The sequence below is a fragment of the Pristiophorus japonicus genome, unplaced genomic scaffold (genome assembly GCF_044704955.1).
Source record: "Pristiophorus japonicus isolate sPriJap1 unplaced genomic scaffold, sPriJap1.hap1 HAP1_SCAFFOLD_1322, whole genome shotgun sequence".
Lineage (NCBI taxonomy): Eukaryota > Metazoa > Chordata > Chondrichthyes > Pristiophoridae > Pristiophorus > Pristiophorus japonicus.
Genome location: NW_027250990.1, coordinates 17,047 through 44,047, shown reverse-complemented (window position 1 = coordinate 44,047; position 27,001 = coordinate 17,047). Strand labels below are relative to the sequence as shown.

Below are 27,001 nucleotides of genomic sequence, written 5' to 3'. Positions count from 1 at the left end.
GAGATCGGGTGGAGAGTGTTAACGGGCGAGTTACTGAGAGATCGGGTGGAGAGGGTTAACGGGTTAGTTACTGAGAGATCGCGTGGAGAGTGTAAACGGACTAGTGACTGAAAGATCGGGTGGAGAGTGTTAATGGACTAGTTATTGAGAGATCGGAGGAAGAGTGTTAACGGACTAGTTACTGAGAGATCGGGCGGAGAGTGTTAACGGACTAGTTACTGAGAGATCGGGTGGAGAGTGTTAACGGACTAGTTACTGACAGATCGGGTGGAGAGTGTTAACGGACTAGTTACTGAGAGATCGCGTGGAGAGTGTTAATGGACTAGTTACTGAGAGATTGGGTGGAGGGGGTTAACGGGTTAGTTACTGAGAGATCGGGTGGAGAGTGTTAACGGGCGAGTTACTGAGAGATCGGGTGGAGAGGGTTAACGGGTTAGTTACTGAGAGATCGCGTGGAGAGTGTAAACGGACTAGTGACTGAAAGATCGGGTGGAGAGTGTTAATGGACTAGTTATTGAGAGATCGGAGGAAGAGTGTTAACGGACTAGTTACTGAGAGATCGGGTGGAGAGGGTTAACGGGCTAGTTACTGAGAGATCGGGTGGAGAGTGTTATTGGACTACTTACTGAGAGATCGGGTGGAGAGGGTTAACGGGCTAGTTACTGAGAGATCGGGTGGAGAGTGTTAACGGACTAGTTACTGAGAGATCAGGTAGAGAGGGTTAACGGACTAGTTACTGAGCGATCGGGTGGAGAGTGTTAACGGACTAGTTACTGAGAGATCGGATGGAGAGGGTTAACGGACTGGTTACTGAGAGATCGGAGGGAGTGTGTTAACCGGCTAATCATTGAGAGATCGGGTGGAGAGTGTTAACGGACTAGTTACTAAGAGATCGTGTGGAGAGTGTTAACGGGCGAGTTACTGAGAGATCGGGTGGAGAGGGTTAACGGGTTAGTTACTGAGAGATCGGGTGGAGAGTGTTAACGGCCTAGTTACTGAGATATCACATGGAGAGTGTTAACGGTCTAGTTACTGAGAGATCGGGCGGAGAGTGTTAACGGACTAGTTACTGAGAGATCGGGTGGAGAGTATTAACGGGCTAGTTACTGAGAGATCGGGTGGAGAGGGTTAACGGACTAGTTACTGAGAGATCGGGTGGAGAGTGTTAACGGGCGAGTTAATGAGAGATCAGGTAGAGAGGGTTAACGGACTAGTTACTGAGCGATCGGGTGAAGAGTGTTAACGGACTAGTTACTGAGAGATCGGGTGGAGAGGGTTAACGGACTAGTTATTGAGAGATCGGAGGAAGAGTGTTAACGGACTAGTTACTGAGAGATCGGGCGGAGAGTGTTAACGGACTAGTTACTGAGAGATCGGGTGGAGAGTGTTAATGGACTAGTTATTGAGAGATCGGGTGGAGAGTGTTAACGGACTAGTTACTGAGAGATCGGGCGGAGAGTGTTAACGGACTAGTTACTGACAGATCGGGTGGAGAGTGTTAACGGACTAGTTACTGAGAGATCGGGTGGAGAGTGTTAATGGACCAGTTATTGAGAGATCGGAGGGAGAGTGTTAACGGACTAGTTACTGAGAGATCGGGCGGAGAGTGTTAACGGACTAGTTACTGACAGATCGGGTGGAGAGTGTTAACGGACTAGTTACTGGGAGATCGCGTGGAGCGTGTTAATGGACTAGTTACTGAGAGATTGGGTGGAGGGGGTTAACGGGTTAGTTACTGAGAGATCGGGTGGAGAGTGTTAATGGACTAGTTATTGAGAGATCGGAGGGAGAATGTTAACGGACTAGTTACTGAGAGATCGGAGAGAGAGTGTTAACGGACTAGTTACTGAGAGATCGGAGGGAGAGTGTTAACGGGCGAGTTACTGAGAAATCGGGTGGAGAGGGTTAACGGGTTAGTTACTGAGAGATCGGGTGGAGAGTGTTAACGGGCGAGTTACTGAGAGATCAGGTGGAGAGGGTTAACGGGTTAGTTACTGAGAGATCGCGTGGAGAGGGTTAACGGACTAGTTACTGAGAGATCGGGTGGAGAGTGTTATTGGACGAGTTACTGAGAGATCGGGTGGAGAGTATTAACGGACTATTTAATGAGAGATCGGTGGAGAGTGTTAACGGGCTAGTTAATGAGAGATCAGGTAGAGAGGGTTAACGGGCGAGTTAATGAGAGATCGGGTGGAGAGGGTTAACGGACTAGTTACTGAGAGATCGGGTGGAGAGTGTTAACGGGCTAGTTAATGAGAGATCAGGTAGAGAGGGTTAACGGGCGAGTTACTGAGAGATCGGGTGGAGAGTGTTAACGGACTAGTGACTGAAAGATCGAGTGGAGAGGGTTAACGGACCAGTTACTGAGAGATCGGGTGGAGAGTATTAACGGGCGAGTTAATGAGAGATCAGGTAGAGAGGGTTAACGGACTAGTTACTGAGCGATCGGGTGGAGAGTGTAAACGGACTAGTGACTGAAAGATCGGGTGGAGAGGGTTAACGGACTAGTTATTGAGAGATCGGAGGAAGAGTGTTAACGGACTAGTTACTGAGAGATCGGGTGGAGAGGGTTAACGGACTAGTTACTGAGAGATCGGAGGGAAAGTGTTAACGGACTAGTTACTGAGAGATCGGGTGGAGAGTGTTAATGGACTAGTTATTGAGAGATCGGAGGAAGAGTGTTAACGGACTAGTTACTGAGAGATCGGGTGGAGAGTGTTAATGGACTAGTTATTGAGAGATCGGAGGAAGAGTGTTAACGGACTAGTTACTGAGAGATCGGGTGGAGAGTGTTAATGGACTAGTTATTGAGAGATCGGAGGAAGAGTGTTAACGGACTAGTTACTGAGAGAACGGGCGGAGAGTGTTAACGGACTAGTTACTGAGAGATCGGGTGGAGAGTGTTAACGGACTAGTTACTGACAGATCGGGTGGAGAGTGTTAACGGACTAGTTACTAAGAGATCGCGTGGAGAGTGTTAATGGACTAGTTACTGAGAGATTGGGTGGAGGGGGTTAACGGGTTAGTTACTGAGAGATCGGGTAGAGAGTGTTAACGGCCTAGTTACTGAGATATCGCGTGGAGAGTGATAACGGACTAGTTACTGAGAGATCGGGCGGAGAGTGTTAACGGACTAGTTACGGAGAGATCGGGTGGAGAGGGTTAACGGGCTAGTTACTGAGAGATCGGGTGGAGAGGTTTAACGGACTAGTTACTGAGAGATCGGGTGGAGAGTGTTAATGGACTAGTTATTGAGAGATCGGAGGGAGCGTGTTAACGGACTACTTACTGAGAGATCGGAGGGAGAGTGTGAACGGACTAGTTACTGAGAGATCGGAGGGAGAGTGTTAACGGACTAGTTACTGAGAGATTGGGTGGAGAGTGTTAATGGACCAGTTATTGAGAGATCGGAGGGAGAGTGTTAACGGACTAGTTACTGAGAGATCGGGCGGAGAGTGTTAACGGACTAGTTACTGAGAGATCGGGTGGAGAGTGTTAACGGACTAGTTACTGAGAGATCGGGTGGAGAGTGTTAACGGACTAGTTACTGAGAGATCGGGTGGAGGGGGTTAACGGGTTAGTTACTGAGAGATCGGGTGGAGAGTGTTAACGGCCTAGTTACTAAGAGATCAGAGAGAGAGTATTAATGGAGTAGTTACTGAGAGATCGGAGGGTGAGTGTTAACGGACTAGTTACTGAGAGATCGGAGGGTGAGTGTTCACGGACTAGTTACTGTGAGATCGGAGGGTGAGTGTTAACGGACTAGTAACTGTGAGATCGGAGGGTGAGTGTTAACGGACTAGTTACTGAGAGATCGGAGGGTGAGTGTTAATGGACTAGTTACTGAGAGATCGGAGGGTGAGTGTTAACGGACTAGTAACTGTGAGATCGGAGGGAGCGTGTTTACGGACTAGTTGCTGAGAGATCGGAGGGAGAGTGTTAACGGAGTAATTACTGAGAGATCGGAGGAGGCGTGTTAATGGACTAGTTACTGAGAGATCGGAGAGGGAAGGTTAACGGACTAGTTCGTGAGAGATCAAAGAGGGAAGGTTAGCGGACTAGTTACTGAGAGATTGGGTGGGTGAGTGTTAACGGACTAGTTACTGAGAGATCGGAGGGAGAGTGTTAACGGACTAGTTACTGAGAGATCGGAGGAGGAGTGTTAATGGAATAGTTACTGACAGATCGGAGGGGGAGTGTTAATGGACTAGTTACTGAGAAATCGGAGGGGGAGTGTTGATGAGAATAGTTACTGAGAGATCGGAGGAGGAGTGTTAACGGACTAGTTACTGAGAGATCGGAGTAGGAGTGTTAACGGACTAGTTACTGAGAGATCGGAGGAGGAGTGTTAACGGACTAGTTACTGAGAGATCGGAGGGGGAGTGTTAACGGACTAATTACTGAGAGATCGGAGGGGGAGTGTTGATGAGAATAGTTACTGAGAGATCGGAGGAGGAGTGTTAATGGACTAGTTACTGAGAGATCGGAGGGAGAGTGTTAACGGACTAGTTACTGAGAGATCGGAGGAGGAGTGTTAACGGACTTGTTACTGAGAGATCGGAGGGGGAGTGTTAATGGACTAGTTACTGAGAAATCGGAGGGGGAGTGTTGATGAGAATAGTTACTGAGCTGAAGTATGGATTGCATGGTAAAGTGAGTGGGAAGATGGGGAGAGTAGAAATTCTGTGCAGAGGGGGAGGAGGTGCTGTGTCAGCTTGCGTCATTGAGTATTTAAATTTTCCTCAGTGTCTTTACATTTCTAAAACAGAGTAAAAAGTAATTAAATATCGACTGTGATATGGCAGAGCAGGTCGAGTGTGGGCGGCAGTGTGTGGGGGTTTGTGGACAGCAAGACACTCCCGAGCAAACACATTTGTAGGAGATGTCTCCATCTCATAAGAAATAGGAGCAGGAGTCGGCCATACGGCCCCTCGAGCCTGCTCTGCCATTTCATACGATCATGGCTGATCCGATCATGGACTCAGCTCCACTTCGCTGCCCGCTCCCCATAACCCCTTATTCCCTTATTGGTTAAGAAACTGTCTATCTCTGTCTTAAATTTATTCAATGACCCAGTTTCCACAGCTCTCTGAGGCAGCGAATTCCACAGATTTACAACCCTCTGAGAAAAGAAATTTCTCCTCATCTCAGTTTTAAATGGGCGGCCCTTATTCTAAGATCATGCCCTCTAGTTCTAGTCTCCCCCATCTTCTCATAATCTTATACGTTTCGATAAGATCATCTCTCATTCTTCTGAATTCCACTGAGTAGAGGTCCAACCTACTCAAACTTTCCTCATAAGTCAACCCCCTCATCTCCAGAATGAACCTAGTGAATCTTCTCTGAACAGCCTCCAAAGCAAGTATATCCTTTCTTAAATATGGAAATGCAAAACTGCACGCAGTATTCCAGGTGTGGCCTCACCAATACCCTGTATAACTGTAGCAAGACTTCCCTGCTTTTATACTCCATCCCCTTTGCAATAAAGGCCAAGATTCCATTGGCCTTCCTGATCACTTGCTGTGCCTGCATACTAACCTTTTGTGTTTCATGCACAAGTACCCCCAGGTCCCGCTGTACTCTGCAGCACTTTGCAATATTTTTCCATTTAAATAAGATGTTGGTAAGGTTCTTAACAAATACTTTGCGTCTGTTTTAACAAAGGAAAGGGGCAATGCAGATACTGCTATTGTGGAGGAGTGTGATATTCTGGATGAAATAAATATAGTGAGAGAGGAAGTATTAAGGGGTTTAGCAGCTTTGAAAGTGGATAAGTCCCCAGGCCCGGATGAAATGCATCCCAGGCTGTTGAGCGAAGTAAAAGAGAAAATAGCAGAGGCCTTGACCATCATTTTCCAGTCCTCTTTGGATCTGGGCATGGTGCCGGAGGATTGGAGAACTGCTAATGTAGTACCCTTGTTTAAGAAGGGAGAAAGGGATAGTCTTAGTAATTACAGGCCTGTCAGCCTAACCTCAGTGGTGGGAAAATTATTGGAAAAAATCCTGAAAGACAGGATAGATCTACATTTGGAAAGACAACGATTAATCAGGGACAGTCAGCACGGATTTGTTAAGGGAGGATCGTGTTTGACTAACCTGATTGAATTTTTTGAGGAGGTAACCAAGAGAGTCGATGAGGGTTGTGCGTACGGTGTAGTGTATATGGACTTTATCAAGGCTTTTGATAAGGTCCCGCATGGTAGACTGGTCATGAAGGTTAAAGCCCATAGGATCCAGGGCAAAGTGGCAAGTTGGATCCAAAATTGGCTTGGCGTAGGAAGCAAAGGGTAATGGTTGATGGATGTTTTTGTGACTTGAAGGATGTTTCCAGTGGGGTTCCGCAGGGCTCAGTACTGGGTCCCTTGCTTTTTGTGGTATATATCAATGATCTCGATTTGAATATAGGGGGTATGATTAAGAAGTTTGCAGACTTCACTAAAATTGGCTGTGTGGTTGATAATGAAGAGGAAAGTCATGGGTTGCAGGAGGATATCAATCTACTGGTCAGGTGGGCAGAACAGTGGCAAATGGAATTTAATTCGGAGAAGTGTGAGGTAATACACTTTGGGAGGGCTAATAAGGAAAGAGTATACACATTAAGTAGTAGGCCACTTAATAGTGTAGTTGAACAGAGGGACCTTGGAGTACTTGTCCACAGATCCCTGAAAGTAGCAGGGCAGGTGGATAAGGTGGTTAAGAAGGCATACGGTATGCTTGCCTCTATTGGCCGAGGCATAGAATATAAGAGCAGGGAGGTTATGCTTAAATTGTATAATACTTTGATTAGGCCTCAGCTGGAGTACTGCGTGCAGTTTTGGTCGCCGTATTATAGGAAGGACGTGATTGCACTGGAGAGGGTACAGAGGAGATTTACTAGGATGTTGCCTGGAATGGAGAATCTTAGATATGAGGACAGATTGGATAGGCTGGGTTTGTTCTCATTGGAACAGAAGAGGTTGAGAGGAGACCTCATTGAGATGTACAAAATATTGAGGGGCCTGGACATAGTGAATCATAAGGGCCTATTTCCATTGGTGGAGAGATCTATTACGAGGGGGCATGGTTTTAAGGTGGTTGGTGGAAGGTTTAGAGGGGATTTGACGGGGGGCTTCTTTGAGGGTTGTGGGAATCTGGAACTCACTGCGTGGAAAAATGGTGGATGCAGAAACCCTCACCACTTTTAAGAGATGGTTGGATGGGCACTTGAAGTGCAGTAACCTGCAGGGTTACGGACCTGGAGCTGGTAATTGGGATTAGACTGGATGACCTTTTGTTGGACGGCACAGATATAATGGTAAGTACTGCAGGGAATCGAATACGGCCAGGGTGATCTCCTGGACTAGTTTCGATCGCCTGGATGGGTCGGAGAGGAATTTTCCCGGATTTTTTCTCCCTAAATTGGCCTGGATTTTTATCTGGGTTTTGCCTTTCCCAGGAGATCACATGGCTCCGGTTTTGGTGGAGTGTAGAATGTTTCAGTGTAAGGGGTGTCGCAGTTGTGTGAGGTGGACTGGTTGGGCTGGGTGCTCTTTACCTTTCAGCCATTGTTCATTGTTCATAGCTTTATATGTAACCTTCAGGGCTGCTGACCAGGGGCCGTGCGGCTCTTTGTCGGTTGGCGTGGACACGATGGGCTGAAATGGCCTCCTTCTGCGCTGTAAATTTCTATGTTTCTGTAATAACTTGATCTTTGATTTTTTTCTGCCAAAGTGCATGATCTCACACTTTCCAACATTATACTCCCATCTGCCAAATTTTTGCCCACTCACTTGGCCTGTCTATGTCCTTTTGCGAATTTTTTGTGTCCTCCTCACACATTGCTTTTCCTCCCATCTTTGTATCATCAGCAAACTTGGCTATGTTACACTCAGTCCCTTCTTCCAAGTCGTTAATATAGATTGTAAATAGCTGGGGTCCCAGCACTGATCCCTGTGGCACCCCACTAGTTACTGGTTGTCAATCCGAGAATGAACCATTTATCCCGACTCTCTGTTTTCTGTTAGTTAGCCAATCCTCTATCCATGTTAATATATTACCCCCAACTCCGTGAACGTTTTATCTTGTGCAATAATCTTTTATGTGGCACCTTGTCAAATGCCTTCTGGAAGTCCAAATATACCACATCCACAGGTTCCCCTTTATCCATCCTGTTCATTACATCCTCAAAGAATTTCACCAAATTTGTCAAACATGACTTCCCCTTCATAAATCCATGCTGACTCTGCCTGACCGAATTTTGCTTTTCCAAATATCCTGCTACTGCTTCTTTAATAATGGACTCCAACATTTTCCCAACTGCAGATGTTAGGCTAACTGGTCTATAGTTTCCTGCTTTTTGTCTGCCTCCTTATTTAAATAGGGGTGTTACATTTGCAGTTTTACAATCTGCTGGGACCTCCCCAGAGTCCAGGAAATGTTGGTAAATTACAACCAGTGCACCACTATCCCTCGAATCTCTCCGGCTCAGAGTCATTGAGCTGGACTGTGCGTTGGAGACACTCCGACACATAAGGGAGGGGAAGGAGTATGTGGACAGTTGGGTAAGGATATCGCTGGACATGGAGCTAAAGTGGGAAAATGGAGTTAAGATAAAGTTCAGCGATGATCTGATGAAATAGTAGAACAAGCTCGAGGGGCTGAATGTTTCTCTGAGCCATGTGCCCTCTCTCCAGGTGTACGAGTTTGCGGTGAAGGAATCTGCCATTATTCATAAGGTGCCCACCGATGATCAGATCCTGTCTCCACAGAAAAAAAAAAGAAAGCACAGGTGAGAGCGCGTGGGGCGGGAGCGCGCGGGCGGGAGCGCGCGGGCGGGAGCGCGCGGGCGAGAGCGCGCGGGCGGGAGCGCGCGGGCGGGAGCGCGCGGGCGGGAGTGTGAAGATCAATGCAGGTGAGTGAAGGTTCACAGAACCGAGGAAGTGAGTTTCCAGGGTTGACTTTCAGCCTTGACCGTGGGAGCTCGGTGTTGGTGGGATGGGTTAATGCTAGAATCAATAAAATAACCTGAAACAGAGAGAGAGAGAAGTGCGGTGGGATTAGTTCTAGATAGCTCTAGCAAAGGGTCTGCACAGACACGATGGGCTGAATGGCACTCCAGAGGAGCTGCACAGATGCTGTTTGTCTTGTGTCGGTTAGAGAAGCACAGAGACTTGGTAACTGTATTGGCATCTTCTGGGACCAGGCTCACTGAGAATTTCTAGCTAACGTTGAGGGGTTTGGTCTTTAGCAGGTGTTCAGTAATGGTCCAGAGTCAGCGACAGACAGTGACATACGGATTGACCGTTGCGCTGTGTTTGCAGAATCGAAGCACTGGCCCTTTGCAGGAGAATGAGGGGCATTGGTGGGGGCAGGGCGGGGCGGGGGGGGGGGCAGGGGGTGAGGCTTGGAAAGTCTGTCCTCTCACCTTACTCCCCTCCCCACTGCTGTCAGAAGCAGGCCAGTGACTCAGTGACGTGTCCTGTACTTCACTTTATAAACACTGATCTATGAACACTGCAACTGGGACACAACAAGCCTTTCAATCTCGTCTGTGTTGCAGGCTGTGGGCGGCACACTGCAGGAGGATTCAACTGAAGAAAGGTCAGTGTGCCCACCCTCACTTGCCCTCTGGGAGCAGTCAACGTACAATCAACCAGTCTCCGTCTGACCTGTGTGTGTGTGACCTCTGACTGATGCCTTCTGTGTGTGTGTGACCTCTGACCGATGCCCCCTGTGTGTGTGTGTAACCTCTGACCGATGTCCCTTGTTTGTGTGACCTATAACCGATGCCCCCTGTTTGTGTGTGACCTCTGACCGATGCCCCCTGTGTGTGTGTGACCTCTGACCGATGCCCCCTGTATGTGCGTGACCTCTGACCGAGGCCCCCTGTGTGTGTGACCTCTGACCGATGCCCCGTGTGTGTGTGTGACCTCTGACCGATGCCCCCTGTGTGTGTGTGACCTCTGACCGATGCCCCCTGTATGTGCGTGACCTCTGACCGAGGCCCCCTGTGTGTGTGACCTCTGACCGATGCCCCCTGTGTGTGTGTGTGTGTGTGTGTGACCTCTGACCGATGCCCCCTGTGTGTGTGTGTGTGTGTGTGTGACCTCTGACCAATGCTCCGTGTGTGTGTGTGTGTGTGAGACCTCTGACCAATGCTCCGTGTGTGTGTGTGTGTGAGACCTCTGACCAATGCTCCGTGTGTGTGTGTGTGTGTGACCTCTGACCAATGCTCCGTGTGTGTGTGTGTGTGTGTGTGACCTCTGACCAATGACTCCTAATTTTGTACTGTGGGGTAGGGTAAGGGGCTTCGGGATAATGGGGTTTTAGAGGGGGTGGGGAAGGAATTTGGTGGTTGTTTATTTTTGGGGGAATTACTTGGGTTCGTGGGTTTATTTTAACTTTCTGCACTTTCTTGTGTTTCAGATAATTCCTCCAATCAGGTTTACAATTACCAGCCATGTGACCACCCCGAGCGCAACTGTGACGTCACCTGTCCCTGCGTCACTGCGCAGAACTTCTGTGAGAAATTCTGTCAGTGCAGCCACGAGTGTGAGCAATCGTGCGGCCCGGCCCCTCCCGGGGGGCGGAGAGTGGGGGGGTGGGGGAGCTGGGGGTGGGGGAGCTGTGTGTGGGGTGGGGGGGTGGGGGAGCTGGGTGTGGGGGGGTGGGTGGGGGAGCTGGGGGTGGGGGAGCTGTGTGTGGGGGGGGGTGGGGGATCTGGGCGGGTGGGGGTGGGGGAGCTGTGTGTGGGGGGGGGGTGGGGGAGCTGGGCGGGTGGGGGTGGGGGGGGAGCTGGGGGTGGGGGAGCTGTGTGTGGGGGGGGTGGGGGAGCTGGGGATGGGGGAGCTGTGTGTGGGGTGGGGGGTGGGGGAGCTGGGTGTGGGGGGGGTGGGGGAGCTGGGGGTGGGGGAGCTGTGTGTGGGGGGGGGTGGGGGAGCTGTGTGTGGGGGGGGGGTGGGGGAGCTGGGTGTGGGGGGGGGGGGTGTGGGGAGCTGGGGGTGGGGGAGCTGTGTGTGGGGGGGGGTGGGGGAGCTGTGTGGGGGGGGGTGGGGGAGCTGGGCGGGTGGGGGGGGTGGGGGATCTGGGCGGGTGGGGGTGGGGGGGAGCTGGGGGTGGGGGAGCTGTGTGTGGGGGGGGTGGGGGAGCTGGGGATGGGGGAGCTGGGCGGGTGGGGGGGGGGGTGGGGGATCTGGGCGGGTGAGGGTGGGGGGGGAGCTGGGGGTGGGGTGGGGGAGCTGTGTGTGGGGGAGGGTGGGGGAGCTGGGGGTGGGGGGGGGGTGGGGGAGCTGGCCGGGTGGGGGGGGGGTTGGGGGGGAGCTGGGGGTGGGGGGGGGGGAGCTGTGTGGGGGGGGGGTGGGGGAGCTGGGTGTGGGGGGGGGGGGAGCTGGGCGGGTGGGGGGGGGGGTGGGGGAGCTGGGGGTGGGGGGGGCTGGGTGCTGCACAGGCGGGGGGTGGGGGAGTGGGGATGGGAGGAGTTTACCCACCCAGAGCTATGGAACCACCGGTTAACGGGTCTTAGAGTTTGGGACACAGACGAGGAGCATCGGTGACTGAGTGTAAATGCTGCTTAAATCTGAAGAAACCAAAAATATAGGTGCTCAAAATATGAACAAGTCAGGAACCAAAAACCTGAAACGAGTTGCCAGATTAGTGAAGAGGAATTTCAGTGCGGTGAGCTCAGACACTCAGGAGCCTCAGGCCCTGTACACTCATAGGCTTGCACCTGGTAGAGAAAGCCTGGGTCAAGGCTGGGCTTGGCCTATTGAATTGGGGGAGAAATTGCAGTCGGAGGCTTCCTTCGTACGAACGCATCCGACCAGAAAAAAAATCAACGAAAATAGCTGGTGGTCCCGGAGGAGGGTGGGTTCCTGGTCGGAGGCCAGGATTCACTGCGCAGCATTTGGGAACAGGACTTCCCCGTACGTTCCGACATGCAGGAGTCACATGGGCCGGGACCACCAATCACTGGGCAGTATTCCATTGATAAACATGGGAGCTCTGTGTGTCATCATCATAGGTAGTCCCTCGGAATCAAGGAGGACTCGCTTCCACTCCTGAAGTGAGTTCTTTGGTGGCTGAACAGTCCAATACGAGAGCCACAGACCCTGTCACAGGTGGGACAGACATTCATCGAGGGAAGGGTGGGGGGGTGGGGCTGGTTTACCGCACGCTCCTTCCGCTGCCTGCGCCTGACCTCTTCACGCTCGCAGTGTTGAGATTCGAAGAGCTCAGCGCCCTCCCGGATGCACTTTCTCCACCTCGGGCGGTCTTCGGCCAGGGACTCCTAGGTGTCAGTGGTGATGTCTCACTTTACCAGGGAGGCCTTGAGGGTGTCCTTGTAACGTTTCCGCTGCCCACCTTTGGCTCGTTTCCTGTGAAGGAGCTCCGCATAAAGCATTTGCTCGAATCTGGCATGCGTACTATGTGGCCTGCCCAGTGAAGCTGATCGGGTGTGGTCAGTGCTTCAATACTGGGGATGTTGGCCTGGATGAGGACACTGATGTTGGTGCGCCTGTCCTCCCGGGGATTTGCAGGATCTTGCGGAAAAATCTTGCGGTGATATATCTCCAGCGACTCGAGGTGTCTTCTGTACATCGTCCATGCCTCAGATCCATACAGGAGGGCGGGTATTACTACAGCCCTGTAGACCGTGAGCTTGGTGGTAGATTTGAGGGCCTGGTCTTCAAACACTCTTTTCCTCAGATGGCCGAAGGCTGCACTGGAGGCACTGGAGGCGATGTTGAATCTCCGCATCAGTGTCTGCTTTTGTTGATAAGAGGCTCCCGAGGTATGGGAAATGGTCCACGTTGTCGATGGCCGCGCTGTGAATCTTGATGACTGGGGGGGCAGTGCAGTGCGGCGGGGACAGGCTAGTGGAGGACCTTTGTCTTACGGATGTTAAGCGTAAGGCCCATGCTTTCGTACGTCTCAGTGAATACATCGACTATATCCTGGAGTTCGGCCTCAGAATGTGCGCAGACGCAGGCGTCATCCGCGTACTGCAGTTCAGCAACAAAGGATGGGGTGGTCTTGGACCTGGCCTGGAGGCGGTGTAGGTTAAACAGCTTCCCACTGGTTCTGTAGTTTAGTTCCTCTCCAGCGGGGAGCTTGTTGATTGTGAGGTGGAGCATGGCGGCGAGGTGAGAAGAGGGTTGGAGCGATGACTCAGCCCTGTTTGACCCCGGTCCGGACATGAATTGGGTCTGTAACTGATCCGTTGGTAATGATCACGGCCTGCATGTCGTCATGAAGCAGGCGAATGATGTTGACAAACTTTTGGGGGCATCCGAAACGGAGGAGGACGCTCCATAGACCCTCACAGACTGCCATTACTATCAATGAGAAAAATCCTTAAAACACCGAAACACAGCATAATAAATAAATAAACACCTCACATATTTAAAATTAATTAAAATTAAATGTAATTAAATGTTTTAGAAAAAATATATTTTTTGGATTTTTTTTTTTAAATGTGTTTTAATAGTGTTAAAAAATAAACTTACCTTAATGGACAGGTTTTTTAATATAAAAATAAGCGTTTAAATTAAATTTTCCTAAGTTTTAAGTTTTATGCTGGTAATAGTAAGCTGTGCGCCTGCCTTTACCAGGTGTAAAAGTTTGAAGAACGTTCGCTGGGCATGAGTTGGGCAAACAGCCCGATCTCTCCCGCACGATGCCCTTCTCCCGGGGATGGGCAGGATCTGTACGGAGAAATCTTGACCGATCGGAAAAGCCGGTTTTCGGCGCATGCACATCGCGCCCCGAGATCCGGCTTTTGCGAGGCCTCACCGGGACCACGCACACTCCGTGCCCACACACAGAGAGGCCGGAATTTTCGGCCCAATAACTCCGAACCGTCATTAACAGGTTGAGGCCTCCATCGTCAGCCGCAGTCAGTCGCAGCAGGGAAGGGCTGAAAACATTCAACCCGCAAGCAATTCACAAAGCTAATGGAATGTTGGCCTTTATTACAGGAGGATTTGAGTGTAAGAGTAAAGACGTCTTACTGTCGTTATACTTACTGAGACCACACCTGGAGTATTGTGCACAGTTCTGGTCTCCTTATATACATCCATAGAGGGAGTGCAGCAAAGGTTCACCAGTCTGATTCCTGGGATGGGGGGATTGTCCTCTGAGGAGAGATTGAGCAGACTAGACCAATATTCATTAGAGTTTAGAAGAATGAGAGGTGATCCCATTGAAACATACAAAATTCTGAGGGGGTTTGACAGGGTGAATGCTGGGAGGATGTTTCCCCTGGGCTGGGGAGTCTAGACAAAGATCGATAGATTTTTGGATACTAAGGGAATCAAGGGATATGGGCACAGTGCAGGAAAGTGTTGAGGTAGAAGATCAGCCGTGATCTTGTTGAATGGGGGAGCAGGCTCGAGGGGCCGAATGGCCGACTCCTGCTCCTAACAAGAGTTTAGCAAAATTTCTCATTGAATGTTTGAAATGTTTTCTCAGGCCAGAACCGTTTTCCTGGCTGCCGCTGCAAGACACAGTGTAACACGAAGCAGTGCCCCTGCTACCTGGCTGTGCGCGAGTGTGACCCAGACCTGTGCCACACCTGTGGGGCCGCAGATCACTGGGACAGCAAGGTCGTCTCCTGCAAGAACTGCAGCATCCAACGTGGTCTCAAGAAGGTACTTTAGACCAGGTCGGGGGTCACAGTGAAGTCGGGGGTCACAGTGAGGCCGGGAGTCTCTCCATGGAATGGACAGAGTTTAACCTCTGACCCCGTGGGGTCCCATGATTAACCTGCTCTCCAGAGCAGCCAGACGGGACAAACCCACAATGCAGCGGGGCACTGCACTGCTATTCTTGCCGGGGGAGAGGAGTTGGGGAGCGGGGTGGGGAGGGAGAGATGGAGGAGAAACAGCGAGGGATCCCCTACCCCCTGACTAACCGGTGTGCCGTGGGCCATGTACAAACCTCTCCAGCCACTGGACACTGGATTCAGGGGAAGGAGCCGTTACCATCTGTGGGATTCTCACTGATTCCTCTTTTTTTCCCAGCACCTGTTAATCGCTCCGTCGGACGTGGCCGGATGGGGAACCTTCATCAAGGAATCAGTCCAGAAAAACGAGTTCATTTCGGAATACTGTGGAGAGGTTGGTCGTCACTGGTGGGGCGAAGGGAACGATACATGAAGGGTTTGAGGGATTGTGGGGCTGGAGGAGGTTACAGAGATAGGGAGAGGGCGAGGTCATGGAGGGATTCCAACACGAGGATGAGAATTTGAAATTGAGGCATTGCTGGACCAGGAGCCAGTGTAGGTCAACGAGCACAGGGAGTGATGGGTGAGTGGGACTCGGTGTGAGTTAGGACACGGGTCAGCGACCACAGGGAGTGATGGGTGAGTGGGACTCGGTGTGAGTTAGGACACGGGGCAGTGAGCACAGGGGGTGATGGGTGAGTGGGACTGGGTGCGAGTTAGAACACGGGGCAGTGACCACAGTGGGTGATGGATGAGTGGGACTGGGTGCGAGTTAGGACACGGGGCAGTGACCACAGGGGGTGATGAGTGAGTGGGACTCGGTGCGAGTTAGGACACGGGGCAGCGAGCACAGGGAGTGATGGGTGAGTGGGACTGGGTGCGAGTTAGGACACGGGTCAGCGAGCACAGGGGGTGATGGGTGAGCGGGACTCGGTGCGAGTTAGGACACGGGGCAGTGAGCACAGGGGGTGATGGGTGAGTGGGACTGGGTGCGAGTTAGGACACGGGTCAGCGAGTACAGGGGGTGATGGGTGAGCGGGACTCGGTGCGAGTTAGGACACGGGGCAGTGAGCACAGGGGGTGATGGGTGAGTGGGACTGGATGCGAGTTAGGACACGGGGCAGTGAGCACAGGGGGTGATGGGTGAGCGGGACCCGGTGCGAGTTAGGACACGGGTCAGTGAGCACAGGGAGTGATGGTTGAGCGGGATTCGGTGCGAGTTAGGACATGGGGAGTGAGCACAGGGAGTGATGGTTGAGCGGGATTCGGTGCGAGTTAGGACACGGGGAGTGAGCACAGGGAGTGATGGGTGAGCGGGACTCGGTGCGAGTTAGGACACAGGGCACAGGGAGTGATGGGTGAGTGGGACTCGGTGCGAGTTAGGACACGGGACAGTGAGCACAGGGAGTGATGGGTGAGCGGGACTCGGTGCGAGTTAGGACACGGGCAGTGAGCACAGGGGGTGATGGGTGAACGGGACTCGGTGCGAGTTAGGGCACGGGACAGTGGGCACAGGGGGTGATGGGTGAGTGGGACTGGGTGCGAGTTAGGACACGGGGTGATGGGTGATTGGGACTGGGTGCAAGTTAGGATACGGGTAGCAGCGTTTTGCATGAGCTCAAGTTTATGGAATATAAGAACATAAGAAACAGGAGCAGCAATCGGCCATTTGGCCCCTCGAGCCCGCTCCGTCATTCACTGGAGTTCAGAAGAATGAGAGGGGACCTCATAGAAACATATAAAATTCTGACGGGGTTAGACAGGTTAGATGCAGGAAGAATGTTCCCAATGTTGGGGAAGTCCAGAACCAGAGGTCACAGTCTAAGGATAAGGGGTAAGCCATTTAGGACCGAGATGCGGAGGAACTTCTTCACCCAGAGAGTGGTGAACCTGTGGAATTCTCTACCACAGAAAGTTGTTGAGGCCAATTCACTAAATATATTCAAAAAGGAGTTAGATGAGGTCCTTACTACTAGGGGGATCAAGGGGTATGGCGAGAAAGCAGGAATGGGGTACTGAAGTTGAATGTTCAGCCATGAACTCATTGAATGGCGGTGCAGGCTAGAAGGGCCGAATGGCCTACTCCTGCACCTATTTTCTATGTTTCTATGTTTCTATGTTTCAATAAGATCACGGCTGACCTTCGACCTGAACTTCACTTTCCTGCCCGATCCCCATATCCCTCGATTCCTCTAGAGTCTAAAAATCTATCAATCTCAGCCTTAAATATATTCAGAGACCTCTGGGGCCGAGAATTCCAAAGATTCACCCCACTCTGAGTGAAGAAATTCCTCCTCATCTCAGTCTTAAATGGCCGACCCCTTATCCTGAGACTGTGACCCCTGGTTCTCGACACTCCAGCCCGGGGGAAACAATCTCTCAGCATCTACCCTGTCAATCCCCTTCAGAATCTTGTAGGATTCAATGAGATCACCTCTCATTCTTCTAAACTCCAGAGAGCACAGGCCCATTCTACACAATCTCTCCTCATGGGACAACACTCTCACCCCAAGAATCAATCAAGCCCCACTAGTTACAGCTTGCCAATGTGAAAAAGACCCGTTTATCCTACTCTCTGTTTTCTGTCCATTAACCAATCCTCTATCCATGCTAATATATTGCTCCAACCCCATGAGCCCTTATCTTGTGTAATGACCTTTTATTTGACACAATATTGAACACCTTTTGCAAATCCAAATATACTACATCCACTGGTTCCCCTTTATCTATCCTGCTAGTTACTTCCTCAAAAAACTCTTAATAAATTTGTCAAACACGATTTCCCTTTTACAAAACCATGTTGACTCTGCCTAATCATGTTATGATTAAATGCCCTGATACCGCTTCCTTAACAATGGATTCCAGCAATTTCCCGATGATTGAGGTAGGAAGCAAAGGGTAATGAGTGATGGATGTTTTTGTGACTGGAAGGATGTTTCCAGTGGGGTACTTGTCCACAGATCCCTGAAATAGCAGACCAGGTGGATAAGGTGGTTAAGAAGGCATACGGAATGCTTGCCTTTATTGGCCGAGGCATAGAATACAAGAGCAGGAAGGTTCTGCTTAAATTGTATAATACTTTGGTTAGGCCGCAGCTGGAGTACTGCTTCCACTCTAAAAGTGAGTTCTCAGGTGACTGAACAGTCCAATACGGGAATCACAGTCTCTGTCACAGGTGGGACAGACAGTGGTTGAAGGAAAGGGTGGGTGGGGAGTCTGGTTTGCCGCACGCTCCTTCTGCTGCCTGCACTTGATTTCTGTATGCTCTCGGCGATGAGACTCGAGGTGCTCAACACCCTCCCGGATGCTCTTCCTCCACTTAGGGCGGTCTTGGGCCAGGGATTCCCAGGTGTCGGTAGGGATGTCGCACTTTATCAAGGAGGCTTTGAGGGTGTCCTTGTAACATTTCCTCTGCCCACCTGGGGCTCACTTGCTGTGTAGAAGTTCCAAGTAGAGCGCTTGCTTTGGGAGTCTCGTGTCAGGCATGCGAACAATGTGGCCTGCCCAGTAGAGCTGGTCGAGTGTGGTCAGTGCTTCGATGCTGGGGATGTTGGCCTGATCAAGAACACTGACTTTGGTGTGTCTGTCCTCCCAGGGGATTTGCAGCATTTTGCGGAGGCATCATTGGTGGTATTTCCCCAGCGAGAGGGCATAGTTTTAAGGTGGTTGGTGGAAGGTTTAGAGGGGATTTGGGGGGAGGGGGGGCTTCTTTATGCAGAGGGCTGTGCGTGGAAGCGTGGTGGATGCAGAAACCCTCACCACTTTTAAAAGATGGTTGGATGAGCACTTAACGTGCAGTAACCTGCAGGGTTACGGACCTAGAGCTGGTAATTGGGATTAGACTGGATAACCTCTTGTTGGCCGGCGCAGATATAATGTTAAGTACTTCAGGGAATCGAATACGGCCAGGGTGATCTCCTGGACTAGTTTTGATTGCCTGGATGGGTCGGAGAGGAATTTTCCCAGATTTTTTCCCCCTAAATTGGCCTGGGTTTTTATCTGGTTTTTGCCTCTCCCAGGAGATCACATGGCTCCGGTTGGGGTGGAGTGTAGAATGTTTCAGTGTAAAGGTTGTTGCAGTTGTGTGAGACGGACTGGTTGGGCTGGGTGCTCTTTACCTTTCCATCATTGGTCACAGGTTTATATGTAACCTTCAGGGCTGTTGACCGAGGGCCGTGCGGCTCTTTGTCAGCCGGCGTGGACACGATGGGCCGAAATGGCTTCCTTCTGCGCTGTAAATTTCTATGATTGATGTCAGGCTAACTGGCCTGTAGTTCCCTGTTTTCTCTCTCTCCTTTCTTGAATAATTACACTTGCTACCTTCTAATCCGCTGGGATTGTTCCTGAATTGGGGAATTTTGGAAGATCACAGGCTATCGCCAGTCACATGACCCAGTGCTGAGTTCATGCGTTGAGGCCACGGGAGTTACCTGGGCCGGGGAGGAGAAGCGGGCACTCAATGCAGCTTAGCAAGCAATGCTGGGGGGTCTCTGACCCTGGATCTGTTTTCCTTGCAGATTATATCTCAGGATGAAGCAGACCGACGTGGGAAAGTCTACGATAAATACATGTCCAGCTTCCTCTTCAATCTGAACAACGGTCAGTGCTCCAGCTCGCTCTGTCCGGACCGTTGGTGATCGGTCTCGTGCTTTGCCTGCCGAGTGTTGCTGTGTTTGGGCAGCTGTGGGGCCTTCGACAGCTCTGACCAGGAAACTGTGTCTGAGTGCAGGCGTGCACCCGGAGAGCGGGGGAGGGTGTGCCCGGAGAGCGGGGGAGGGTGTGCCCGGAGAGTGGGGGAGGGTGTGCCCGGAGAGCGGGGGAGGGTGCCCGGAGAGCGGGGGAGGGTGTGCCTGGAGAGCGGCGAGGGTGTGCCCGGAGAGCGGGGAGGGAGCCCGGAGATCGGGGGAGGGTGCCCGGAGAGCGGGGGTGGGTGTGCCCGGAGAGCGGGGAGGGTGTGCCCGGAGAGCGGGGAGGGAGCCCGGAGATCGGGGGAGGGTGCCCGGAGAGCGGGGGTGGGTGTGCCCGGAGAGCGGGGGTGGGTGTGCCCGGAGAGCGGGGAGGGAGCCCGGAGATCGGGGAGGGTGCCTGGAGAGCGGCGAGGGTGCCCGGAGAGCGGGGGAGGGTGCCCGGAGAGCGGGGGTGGGTGTGCCCGGAGAGTGGGGGAGGGTGCCCGGAGAGCGGGGGTGGGGGTGGGTGTGCCCGGAGAGTGGGGGAGGGTGCCCGGAGAGCGGGGGTGGGTGTGCCCGGAGAGCGGGGGAGGGTGGGTCCGGGCCACTGCGCATTTTATAGGAACCTGGTGCCACGGAGTGACCACCTGGTACTCCTGGCCCGGGAGTTGCTGCACTCGGTGTCTAATCTTTAGGGATTATCTGCTCCTTACAGTTCTGCCCGGAGGGAAAGGGTGGGACTTGGAGGGGGAGAAATAACTGGGGGTCAGGGTTGGAGGGAGGTGTAATGGTCGGAGGGGGAGGGGTAATCAGTGGAGGGGTCGGAGGGGGAGGGGGAGGGATTGGAGGGTGGGGTTAATCGGGGTCTCGCTCCATCAACGTTTTCATTCCTGTTTTGTAGATTTTGTTGTTGATGCGACGCGCAAAGGGAACAAAATCCGATTCGCAAATCACTCCGTTAATCCCAACTGTTACGCTAAAGGTAAGGGGGCAGGGGGTGGGGTTCAGGATGTGTAAAAGGGCGGAGATGGGGTGGGGGGGAGGGTGAGCGGGTGGAGGAAGGGGGAGGAATGAGAGAGGGGAGGAGGATAGGATTGGGTGAAGGGCCTGGGGAGAATGTGAGCAATTCACTTTCCCCACCTGCCTAGGTCTCACAGTGGGTTCGCAACCCTCAACCCTCCGAGCCCCCCTAACCCTGAGGTGCCTGACACCCGCGACCCCCAACCCTGCAGTGCCTGACCCTGCGACCTCCGACCCACAAACCTGCAACCCCTGACCCCACGGTGCCCGACCCCACGACCCGCAACCCCCGACCCCAGAGGGGATTCATTCTGGACAGCGATGATTCGTCTTCTTTTTTTCCAGTTGTCATGGTGAACGGCGATCACCGAATCGGGATTTTTGCCAAAAGAGTGATCCAGACCGGCGAGGAATTGTTCTTCGATTACAGGTGAAATCTAAAACTAAATCTTCACCAACCTCCAAGTGAATGAGAATCCCGCATCTGGTCAGTGATCAGCTGGTCACTCCCTGTGTCCAATTGGACGGTCAGTGATCAGCTGGTCACTCCCTGTGCCCAATTGGACGGTCAGTGATCAGCTGGTCACTCCCTGCGCCCAATTGGACGGTCAGTGATCAGCTGGTCACTCCCTGCGCCCAATTGGACGGTCAGTGATCAGCTGGTCACTCCCTGTGCCCAATTGGACGGTCAGTGATCAGCTGGTCACTCCCTGTGCCCAATTGGACAGTCAGTGATCAGCTGGTCACTCCCTGTACTCAGTCTGTGGGCAGTGCCGTGTGTAAGGGACCGACCCAGCAACATGCGAGAGGCTCTGTTCCGCACCCACGCCGCGTGTGTGTATTTTGGTAGGAAGAGGCAAAATAAACTAAATGCTACAATTATAAGAGTGGTGCAAGACCAGAGACACCTGGGGGTTCACATATCGAAATATTTGGCAAGACAAGTTGGGAAGGCTGTTTTTAAAGAAAAGCATACGGAATCCTTGGCTTTATAAACAGAGGCACAGAGTACAAAATACAGCGTCTTTCACAACCACTGGATGTCCCAAAGCACTTCACAGCCAATGAAGTACTTTTGGAGTGTAGTCACTGTTGTAATGTGCGAAACGCGGCAGACAATTTGTGCACAGCAAGCTTCCACAAACAGCAATGTGATAATGATCAGATAATGTGTTTTTTAAGTGCTGTTGGTGGAGGGATAAATATTGGCTAGGACCCCGGGGAGAACTCGCCTGCTCTTCGAAATAGTGCCATGGGATCCTTTAAGTCTACCTGAGAGAGTAGACGGCAATATTCCCCGTAATATTTTTTGGGTGCATGGCCCCTTTAAGAGGTTCACGCATGTGCAAACTTTAACGCAGGAACCGACGCTCCTGGGCTGTGCGGGGCGAGCAGGAAGGGTTCTCGGTACACCTGGCCTCGGTTTAAGGTCTCATCCAAAAGATGGCACCTCCGACAGTGCAGCACTCCCTCAGTACTGCACTGGGAGTGTCAGCCTAGATTTTTGTGCTCAAGTCTCTGGAGTGGGAGGTGAACCCACGACCTTCAGAGGAGAGAGTGCTGCCCACTCAGTGACAGCTGACAAAAGCAAGTATGGTATACTAAACCTTTATTAAACACTGGTTAGGCCCTGCATTTAGAATTGGAATATGGCACATTGCGGCTGGAATATTATGTTCAATTGATTACACAAATTACGTTGTATTCCTTAGAATTTAACAGATTAAGGGGGTGAGCTAATTGAAGTTTTCAAGCTATTAACTGGAACAGATAGAGTAGATAGAGAGAAACTACTCCCGCTGGTTAGGGAGTCGCGGATGAGGGGGACAGAGTCTAAAAATTAGAGCCAGACCTTTCAGGAGTGAAATTAAGAAACACTTCTAAACTTTTACCAAAATTGTGTCGAATTCTCTTCCGCAAACAGCAATTCATGCTAGACCAATTGTTAATTTTAAATCGGAGATTGATAGCTTTCTGTTAACCAAAGGTGTTAAGGGATACAGGCCAAAGATGGGTACAGGTGAAGCACCGAAAATCCCGAACCCTCGGGACCAAAGCTGTTCCGGATTCCCGGCTTTCGATCGTCTTTCTGACGTCACGAATCTGAAAACACCCGAGCCCAGGTTCCGGTATTCCGGATTTCGGAATGTCAGAAAGCAGGGCGTGAGGGGGGGGGGGGTCCCCACCGAGGAGGAAGTGTTCAGGTGGGCCAGCCGGCAAGGAGACCCCGAGGTCGGTAGGGTCTGGATTCCGGAACTCGGTATTTTCGACACTGCACCTGTATACGGAGCTGGGTTGCAGATCAGCCATGATCTGATTGGTGGAGCTGGTTTGAGGGGCTGGTGCAATATTCCTAATTGTGGGCACCACACTTTAGGAAGGATGTTAGAGAGGGTACAGAGGGGAATTACCAGAATGGTCCCAGGGATAAGGGACTTCAGTGACGTGGATAGACTGGAGAGGCCGGGGTTGTTCTCCTTGGAGCAGAGAAGGTTGAGAGGAGATTTGATCGAGGTGTTTAATATCATGAGGGTTTTGATCGAGTAGATCAGGAGAAACTGTTCCCAGTGGCAGGAGGGTCGGAAACCGGAGGGCGCAGATTTAAGATAATTAACGAAAGGACCATCGAATCACAGAACGGTTACAGCACAGGAGGCCATTCGGCCCGTCGAGCCCGTGCCCGCTCTCTGCAAGAGCCCCTCAGCCAGTCCTTTCCCCGGAGCCCCGCAAATTTTTTCTCTCAGGAACTTATCCAACTCCCTTTTGAAAGCTGTGATTGAATCTGCCTCCACCACTCTCGCAGGCAGCGCATTCCAGATCCGAACCACTCGCTGCGTAAAAACGTTTTTCCTCATGTCGCCTTTGGTTCTTGTTCCAATCACCTTAAATCTCTGTCCTCTGGTTCCCGACCAGAGGAGTCACGAGAATGATTTTACGCAGCGAGTTGTTGTGATCGGGAACACGCTGCCTGAAAGGGCGGTGGGAGCAGATTCAATCGTAACTTTCAAACCGGGAATTGGATAAATACTTGCAAAGGAGAAATTTGCCGGGCTGTGGGGAAAGGGCATTGGGGGGAGTGGGATTAATAGGATCTCTCACAGAGCCAGCACAGGCACGATCTGAATGGCCTCCTGTACTGTATCATTGTGTGATGGAAGGAATCACTGAACTTTTTGCACCACTCATTTCCTGATTTCTGCCACTAATAAAAGCACATTTTCTGTCTTATGCAAACTGAAGATTTAAAAGTTGTTAAAATGGACAATCAGGGCAATGTTATCTGTGAATTCAAACCCGACTCCACATCGGAAAGGTCTCTGGTCCAGAATAGATAAAAATAGACACATGAGTGATGCAATGCCTGACACAAGATGCTGTGTTTCCCTTCCAGATACAGCCAGGCTGACGCACTGAAGTACGTGGGAATCGAACGGAAAATGGAAATCCTGTGAACCCATCGTTATTTTAATGTCAAAATAGTGTTTGAATGTGAAGTAGATGTGTGTGGTGGGCCCATGGACACAGTTCCCGAGCAGTGGTGTGGGTCGGAGCTGCCCATTGTGGAGCTACACGTTGTGGTGTCTCAGCCTGCCATTGGCACAGATACTTAGACTGGCCTCGCCTAAACGCCCCCCCCCCCACCCAAACACTGGAGGAACACACCCCCCCCCCTCCCCCTCCCGACACTGGGGCCCTTCCCGGGACCCCTCCCACCCCAACACTGGGGCCCCTCCCACCCCAACACTGGGGCCCCTCCCACCCCAACACTGGGGCCCCTCCCCCTCCCCCTCCCAGACACTGGGACCCCTCCCCCCGACACTGGGACCCCTCCACCCCCCCGACACTGGGGCCCCTCCCCTCGCCTCCCCCCGACACTGGGACCCCCCCCATCAAACGCTGCCCGTGTTTTCAGGCCTGTATTAGGACCTCATCAGCGACCGCCCCACCCGCTGCAAGGTGAGAATATTAGCGCAGGTTTGCGGGTGCGCTGTAACGCAGCCTGTGGGTGTCCTGTGCTGGAACGATGCTTGCCGCGGTGAGGGTCCCGACTTTGCAGAGTTTCCGATTTCGCGCAGTCTAGGAATGGGCGGGATATGGAGCAGGGATCCACTGTCTCCTTAAAATGCACGTGAAATAAAAATAGTAAATGATTTCTCCTGTCTGTTCCTTTCTCACACAACCACGTGCAACAACCACCTGCCTTCAAAAACCGTTGTGGGGAAGGTGTGTGTAAATAGGGTGAGGGAGATGGTGACACTTGCTGCAAATTACGGTGCGGTGATTGTGTCCTTCATACACGGACTGCAAGCTGGTCCCCTCCCCTACAACACTCAAATGCAGACTAGGGAGGAGGGCACTGTCACTAAATGCCTGAATTTGGGGAAAAAAAGACTTGCATTAATGCAAAGATTCATCACATCGCATCACACATGCTGAATTATTGTGGGGGGGGGGGGTCACAGGCAATTGTGCCAGCACCAGTCACAGGTGCCCCTCCGACAGTGCGGCACTCCCTCAGTGCTGCCCCTCCGACAGTGCGGCACTCCCTCAGTGCTGCCCCTCCGACAGTGCGGCACTCCCTCAGCGCTGCCCCTCCGACAGTGTGGTGCTCCCTCAGCATTGCCCCTCCGACAGTGCGGTGCTCCCTCAGCACTGCCCCTCCGACAGTGCGGTGCTCCCTCAGCACTGCCCCTCCGACAGTGCGGTGCTCCCTCAGCACTGCCCCTCCGACAGTGCGGCACTCCCTCAGCGCTGCCCCTCCGACAGTGCGGCGCTCCCTCAGCGCTGCCCCTCCGACAGTGCGGCGCTCCCTCAGCACTGCCCCTCCGACAGTGCGGCACTCCCTCAGTGCTGCCCCTCCGACAGTGCGGTGCTCCCTCGGATCTTCAATTACATCCTCAACATCCTGCACCAAGTAACTCGTCAACAAAGAACTCAGCTGTTGCCAGCTTCGTACTGCCCCATTTCAGTGATTCCGAGTGTTTAATGGGCACATACTTCTTCATTAGCTCATTCAGATATTTAATGATTGACTATTAAACGGAAACAAAAGCTTGTGGCAGCCCCTGTCAGTGAGGCCACGCCGATACAATCTGCATGGGAGGCGAGCTGCAGCCTCGCTGAGCAGGGATTGGATAATCGGGTTTACACCAGAGAGAGAGATGGAGAGGGACTGAGACACAGTGAGGTGACCAGGATCAGCCAAGCTGGGGTCAGGCTGACCTTCACTCAATGACCTCTCTACAAGGCAACAAATGAGAAATTTATAGATTAAATATGGTAATGAAAAATCCAGCACATTCCTTTCTTCTTCTTCTGAATTGTTTATTTTTTTACACTTTAATGTTTTTTTTTAAACTCGGTGTAATTTTCTAGGTGCAGGTTTTCACTCAATTCGGACATTTTCGCCTTTTTCCAGGTTTGAGCCCGTGTCCTAACTCGCACCGAGTCCCACTCATCTCTCACCCCCTTGCCCTAACTTGCACCGAGTCCCACTCCCCCATCACCCCTGTGCCCCGTGTCCTAACTCACACCGAGTCCCGCTCACCCATCACCCCCTGTGCTCGCTGTCCCGTGTCCTAACTCGCACCGAGTCCCGCTCACCCATCACCCCCTGTGCTCGCTGTCCCGTGTCCTAACTCGCACCGAGTCCCGCTCACCCATCACCCCCTATGCTCGCTGTCCCGTGTCCTAACTTTCACCGAGTCCCGCTCACCCATCACCCCCTGTGCTCGCTGTCCCGTGTCCTAACTTGCACCGAGTCCCGCTCACCCATCACCCCCTGTGCTCGCTGTCCCGTGTCCTAACTTGTACCGAGTCCCGCTCACCCATCACCCCCTGTGCTCGCTGTCCCGTGTCCTAACACCGAGTCCTGCTCACCCATCACCCTCTGCTCGCTGTTCTGTGTCCTAACTTGCACCGAGTCCCGCTCACCCATCACCCTCTGCTCGCTGTTCTGTGTCCTAACTTGCACCGAGTCCCGCTCACCCATCACCCTCTGCTCGCTGTTCTATGTCCTAACTTGCACCGAGTCCCGCTCACCCATCACCCCCTGTGCTCGCTGTCCCGTGTCCTAACACCGAGTCCTGCTCACCCATCACCCTCTGCTCGCTGTTCTGTGTCCTAACTTGCACCGAGTCCTGCTCACCCATCACCCCGTGCCCACTGACCTACATTGGTTCCCGGTGCAACAACGTCTCAATTTAAAAATTCTCATTCTTGTTTCCAAATGCCTCCATTACCTCGCCCCTCCCTATCTTTATAATCTTCTCCACCCCTCCCAGATGTCTGCGCTCCTCCAATTCTGGCCTCTTGCGATCCCTGATTTTCACTGGCGGCCGTGCCTTCAGCTGCCTGGGACAGAAGCTTTGTAATTCTCCCCCGACAGCTCTCCGCCTCCCTATTCTCCTTTAATACGGGGCTTAAAACTTACCACTTTAGTCGTCTGCCCCATCTCCTTCTTTGGCTCGCCATCAATTCTTGCCTGAATACACTCCTGAGAAACGCCTTGTGACGTTTTGTGATGTTCAAGGTGCTATATAAATACAAGCCAATCTCCCATTTCTCCGTCCGCTCACTGTGTCTGGCTCTGAGCAGTGGTTTGAGTTGATCC

The 27,001-nt window shown here is 52.2% G+C and overlaps 1 protein-coding gene across 2 annotated transcripts in view; it reads left to right on the top strand.

The window, feature by feature from the left end:
- The window catches only part of LOC139242409 (histone-lysine N-methyltransferase EZH2-like), a 54,800-nt gene extending 30,259 nt beyond the window's left edge, over nt 1-24,541 (top strand). The window contains exons 10-18 of one of the 2 annotated variants that reach the window (XM_070870344.1): nt 8,673-8,767; nt 9,539-9,579; nt 10,405-10,530; nt 14,449-14,627; nt 15,000-15,095; nt 19,219-19,300; nt 20,270-20,350; nt 20,734-20,818; nt 23,780-24,541. In XM_070870344.1, coding sequence (XP_070726445.1) covers nt 8,673-8,767; nt 9,539-9,579; nt 10,405-10,530; nt 14,449-14,627; nt 15,000-15,095; nt 19,219-19,300; nt 20,270-20,350; nt 20,734-20,818; nt 23,780-23,840 — 846 coding nt within the window. In that variant the 3' untranslated portion in view covers nt 23,841-24,541. Of the gene's footprint in view, nt 1-8,672; nt 8,768-9,538; nt 9,580-10,404; nt 10,531-14,448; nt 14,628-14,999; nt 15,096-19,218; nt 19,301-20,269; nt 20,351-20,733; nt 20,819-23,779 lie in introns of those variants that run through there. The other variant, XR_011589173.1, reaches the window with a different exon arrangement.
- Nucleotides 24,542-27,001: the final 2,460 nt, after the last annotated feature.